At 30.0% G+C, this 6,000-nt stretch overlaps 1 protein-coding gene across 1 annotated transcript; it reads right to left on the minus strand.

Annotated features, from left to right (window-relative positions):
- Positions 1–1,497: 1,497 nt before the first annotated feature.
- LOC145836871 (ADP/ATP translocase 3-like) lies at positions 1,498–5,774 on the minus strand. Its single transcript, XM_082944644.1, has 5 exons — positions 5,552–5,774; positions 4,252–4,449; positions 3,690–3,891; positions 2,485–2,622; positions 1,498–1,738 (listed from the first exon to the last, which is right to left on the minus strand). The coding sequence occupies exons 1-5, from the start codon at positions 5,772–5,774 to the stop codon at positions 1,498–1,500; spliced, it is 1,002 nt and encodes a 333-aa protein (XP_082800770.1).
- Positions 5,775–6,000: the final 226 nt, after the last annotated feature.

Consider the following 6,000-nt stretch of genomic DNA (forward strand, 5'->3'; position numbering starts at 1 on the left):
TTTCTTAATTATAAATCATTTTGTTAACATTAGTTAGTTTCTAACAATAAATACTAATAGAAATAAACCAAAGTAACAATAAATTTTACTGATCAGGTAAGAAACGAACGTGTAACAAATAGTCGATTTAGAAGTAATTGGGTTAGAAGTGATCGGACCAGAAGTAATTGGGTTAAAAATGATCGTGTTAGAAGTGATTGGGTTAGAAATGGTCGGGTTAGAAATGATCGGGTCAGAAGTAATTGGGTTAGAAATGATCTTGTTAGAAGTGATTGGGTTAGAAATGATCGGGTTAGAAGTGATCGGGTCGAAGTTATTGGGTTAAAAATGATCGTGTTAAAAGTGATTGGGTTAGAAATGATCGGGTCAGAAGTAATTGGTTAGAAGTGATCATGTTAGAAATGATCGTGTTAAAAGTGATCGAGTTAGATATAATCGTGTTCGAAATGACAGTAAACAAATTATTTTACACCACTAAGGTTTAATACGTACACATATTTCAGGGATTAGCAAACTGTGGTCGAAAAGAAAAACTTTGTTGCCCACGAAGTATTCCTGAGATAAAAACATACTTGTTTAACAAAAACAACTTAGTGGTATAAATTTACAATTAAATTTGTAACTGAATATCTTTTTATGCTCTTTTAATCCTTATAGTATTACATAATTTATTATAGTACAATTTTTTTATTGACTACTTCAACTATATTAAATAATTGCAGCCCGCCATCAATTCTTTGTAAAGTAAATGGGCTACAACATATAAATCCTTCTTACTCCTGACAAACATTTATTTCAATTTAATTTCATACTTTGCTTTATAAACACTATTTATGTCGTTTCTACAAACAACTGGTTTTCAGTGAGTTACGAATGTAAACACGTTTCACTTAAAACGTTTGAAAAAATCTAAGAAAATTTTTGTTTGTTTAAGACGAGAGGTTGACAGTCTTTTGTAAGTCGCTAGCCAACAAAATCTTTTCTCGGGTCACCTCCACAAAAAACAGTTTTTCTGTGGACCGCTCATTTTAAGTATCTGCAGTTATCAATACAAACTAAATTTGTTTTGAACTAAAACTACAATGAAATAAATAAAAACACGTAACTATAAACTATTAAATTAAGAGCATAATTGTAAGTTTGTAACGTAAATGTTTTTTACTAGTTTAGAATGATTAGTTTTTCGCTAAAAAGAATGCAGACTTTTTCTTTTCCGTTTGCAGTTTACCGATCTTGGTATACATTGTTAATAAAACAATAACATTCTAATTATCAGTCCACTTTATTTTTGACAATTTTATTCATTTAACTATAACATATCTCAGTAACTTAATTAGAAACTATTACTAGTACAGTCACTTTTTTAACAAAAATGTAAAACATTAAAATAGAAAACCCAAAGTAAGGTTTTAAAAACTATCAACTAACTGAACTAAACACAAGTTTGCTTTAAAACGCGCACTTTCATGCACTTGAAAACTGTCCCGTTTACAGCGTTCACCTGCCGTCCATCTTTTTCAGTTCGTCATACAGAACCAAGACCATGGCGCTCCCGAATCCCCTCAAAACATTGGAGAGCGCCCCCTTGTGGAAAGCCCTCGCTCCCCCTTCACCGCAGTACATTTTCTTGACGCAGTCCGCGCAGCCGCCGTAATGTCGTTCGCTCGCTCTTCTACCGCCCTGCATCACCAGCTTGATGTTGCAGTTTGGGGGATTTTTAGAGTGTTTTCCACTACAACTATTTTCATGCTCAAGGTGAGTTTTTGGCGATCAAGTGACTTTTTGAAACCAAAATTTTTGGTACGCAAATACTTTATTGAACTAGTAGCTCTTTGGTGCCTTTAGTATATAAAAAAAGGTCTACAGAGTTTTGTTTCTACAGAAACTTTTTATCCGAAATTTACTTTTATAATCATTTTACTTAAATAAAACTTCGTAGAACTGTTTAAACTTTATGAGCACCGAAGGATGTTTATTGAAGAAAGCACTTGCGTGCAAAAACACTTGTTTTTATTTAGCAACGAGCTAAGCTTGTCCGACGAGTCTTGGTTTTACGGAGATAGTACTCTATAGTCAAGTTTCAAAATTTTCTGATTAAGTTGATTTGCAATGTTATTTTTCATTTTAAAAACCAAGGTATAATGAAAAATTACAAAAACTAATAAAATATATGAATAATCGTACGAGAGTATATTGTCTGATATTCATAGAAATATAATTTAGTAAATTAAACCAACATGAAAAAAACTAAAGTCTTTTGGAAAAGTAAAACAAAGTAGTATAAAATAGTTGGACTAATAGAATACTGCTTTTTCTTATAACCTAAAGCTTAATAAGTTTTTTGTTATTTTTTTTTAAACACAAATTCAAATTAGTTTAATTTAAATAATATATTTTTTACTAATAATAATAATAATAATAATTACTATTAGGAATCACATTATGACACATACGTAACAAGACTATTTTAAAAAATAAGAATACCTTTTTCTTACTGTGTCCATTGGATAACACATAAAGCCAGCCAAAGTTGTTGTGGACTGGGCGTATAACCATTTAACGAGAACTGAGTCTGTTGGTAATTGTTGGTTCAAAGTATCAAACACGCCAAAGTACAGTCCTCTATTAATATGATTAGTTTTTATCAAAGTAGTATCAAAAATAAAAAGAATTTTACACAAATGTATTTTTAAGGTATGTTTTAACATATTTTTTTCATATAATTATAATCCAAAAATATAAACGTTTATAAAAATTGCATAACATACAAATAATAATATAATTTCAAGATGTGCACAATACACTTTTAAGATGTACAGTTTTAAACAAGTTTGTTAATTTATTACGATAAGTAATTTAAACATGATTTTTAAGGATTAACTAATCTTATAATATTTATAAAATAATAATACATTTATTAGAAAATTAAATAGACTTTAAAAGTTTTGAAAGATAATTCATTTAGTTTCATTCTTACTTTAGTTGCCTTAAACCAGTTTAATTTACTTTCAATAGCATACAAAAATTAAATCTAAACTGTACGAGTGTTGAAAAAAGTTATTTTATTTTATATTATTTTAGATATCTCAAAGTACTTAATTTTAAACTGCAGTTCCACAACAAGCATAGTTTAAAATTAAACTATTTTCAAGCATCAAAAAAGTTTTAAGCATAAACAAAATTAAGTTTTCAATTTTGTATTTAAATGCAAACTTGAAAATTAAAAGAACTTTTTTAAATTAAAACTAAAATATATTTAAAAACAGGATATTTCTGGAAAAATTAAGCTTCATACTTTAAAACTCATAAATTGTTTTAAATAGTTCGAAACAAAAAGGAAAATAAAACTTATTTCTAACACCATTAATTAAGAATACAAATATAAATAAAAAATATATCTGTGTATACAGTACAGTGGAAATTATATAATATTGACAGTATACTAACAATTCCAACACGCGCAAAATTCCCACCCAAAAACTTTTTTTATTCTGTGTGTGTATTTGTTAATTATAACTTTTTTTTTGTACTTATTAACTTTTCATTTATATTTTACTACCACTGTTACCCTTAGCCCTTAACGTTAGGTTTGTAAGCGGTTTTTGGGTTTGATCGGGTCTAAATATGCGCGGGTCGGAAATAATCGAGGGTTTTAAATATTGACACAACGTTTCACTTTCCAGTATCACCTGTACAAAACAATAGTGGGAACGCTCAAAAAAAGACCAAAGTAAAGGCCCCTGACCCCGTCAGACTTCACAATGGAGCTCATGCAGTGGTGCAGGCCGCGGAACTGCCTGCTCTGTCCCCTCCCAACGTCCAACGTCAACCGCGTTCTGGCGAAATCCATCGGGTAAGTGATCGCTGTGGAAGTCGCGCCTGCTGCCGATCCTAGAAAAAAAAACCAAAAAAATCAAAACAGCACTATAGCAGTGCTTCTGAAATGGGGTTCCGCGGAACCCTAGGGTTCTGTGACGCCTCTCAGGGGTTCCGCGAAGCCTTTCGAAATTTAAAAAAGAAAATTTATTTAATTAAACATTTTATGTAAAATTAAAATTAGGGGTTCCGCGGAAACGTTGAACTTTGGAAAAGGGTTCCGCCACTAGAAGAAGGTTCAGAACTGCACTGCACTATAGTAACTGGACTAAGGTTGCATAATTTGTTGAAACTACTTTTTGATACAAAAAATAAAACACAAGTCAAAAAATGTTTAGACAAAAAAAACTGTTCGTAAAATTTAAAAAACTTAACCAGTAACAAGATTTGCGACTAGTACTGATTTCCAGTCTGTTTTATCGGTAAATTTTGCTATATGAGGTTTGTAAGCCTCCTTGTAAGCAAAGTTAAAGGCCTGGGTTAGAAAATATCTGTAAATGTTTGTGAGGTTACCGCGCCAAAAACTTTTCGGTCCCTGCTCTTTGTAGACTCTGCTAAAGCAGTCCTGTATACCTGAAAAATTGTTCCGCATAGACTACATAATAAAAACTTTCATTATAAACTCCTCTACCAAAATAAAAATTTACTGAAATATTTTATCCTAAATAAAATACTGTGCGATATTAATTTTGAGTATTTTAAGTTTTTATAAAACACTAAGTAAAAGTAATAAGAAATTAGTTTATTGGTAAAAATAAAAGTTAATACTGTTATAAGCTTGGGTAAGCAAAATGCCTCGCTTAAGTAAAAATTATTTTACTTGAAATAGTTAAATATCATGTTCAGTATAAAGCAAGTTTAGCCCTTTAAAAAGAAGATTTAAAGTTTTTTTAAGTTAAATTTTATTGTTTTTTTATTCTTTTTTTGATTAATTTAAACTTATATATTAAATTTATACAAGGTTATAAAAGGTTATTTGTCATTTTCTTAAATGTTTTCTGAATTTATGCCAGATTTTTAAAATCAAGATTTTCAGTCCATTTTTAGTATAAAATTAATTAACCTAAAGGTAAAAAAATCTTTATGGTACCTTTTTTGTATCTAACTATATTTAGTTATTTTACACTTAAGAATTGTTCAAAATCATAGGTTTTTAGTATTTTTTGTTTGAAATTTAAGGTATTTTAATTCAAAATCTCTCAAATTCCCGATTTTTCCAAGTTTTTTTTTAATCTTAATTGTCAAATTACCAATTATTCAAGGTTTTTCAAGGGTTCCATGTTTTTACTCAACCTTGTTTACATACTTATTATATTCTTTCTCTTTTTTTGTAAATTTTTTTAAAGTAAAACTTACTTCAAATAGTTTTTTGGCAAAATAAATGAGGCTCTATTTATTTTTCAGTAAATCTGTTCTCATAAAAGACTGCCGATCCATGCTACAAACTTTAAAGTTCTAATACATCGTACTTCTTTAAGCCACTAACAAAAAGTAAATTGTCACGTTCATTTTTGTTTATTTTACAATTGATAGTTCAAGATGAGAATTAGAAAAAATATAGAAATCTTTACCTAATAACTCTAATATTTTTTTTTAAATGTTTATCATAGTAAAAAATTTATTATTTTGAAAGTGTAGTATTGAACGCAAAATAATAATTTACAAAAAAAAAAACCTTTGTACTGCTCGCCTTTGGCGATTTGAGCGGAGGCGGCTTGCAGTTGGAGCAGGAGCCTCGCCCTTTCAACTGGGCCGGTTGCTGTTTTGGAAACGGATGCGCCCACTCCCGCGATCACCATGTCTCTTGCGAAATTTTTCACGCTCGAGCGCACTTGAGCGTTCACGCTTGAGTGCGCATGCTGTTTCGACTCGGTTGGCGTTTGGTAGGACCGATCCATACTTTTGACCGGAAATGTGAATGGGTAAAAGTTGTTATAAAGCAAACTAAAGTTTATCTGTTCTAATAGGGGTTTATGGTATAAAATTTTGTTGATGCTTTAGTAGATACGGGATTAAGAGAGTATTGAAAAAAAAACATAGAACGTTAAAGTTACGTCTTTTAGTTAGAAAAGTCTTAAAGCTTTATTAAAAAAAAAAAGCTTTAACCAAATAAACTAAACAAAT

This window comes from Thalia democratica, chromosome 5, assembly GCF_965202585.1.
Source record: "Thalia democratica chromosome 5, ktThaDemo2.hap1.1, whole genome shotgun sequence".
In the NCBI taxonomy this organism is placed as follows: Eukaryota; Metazoa; Chordata; class Thaliacea; order Salpida; family Salpidae; genus Thalia; species Thalia democratica.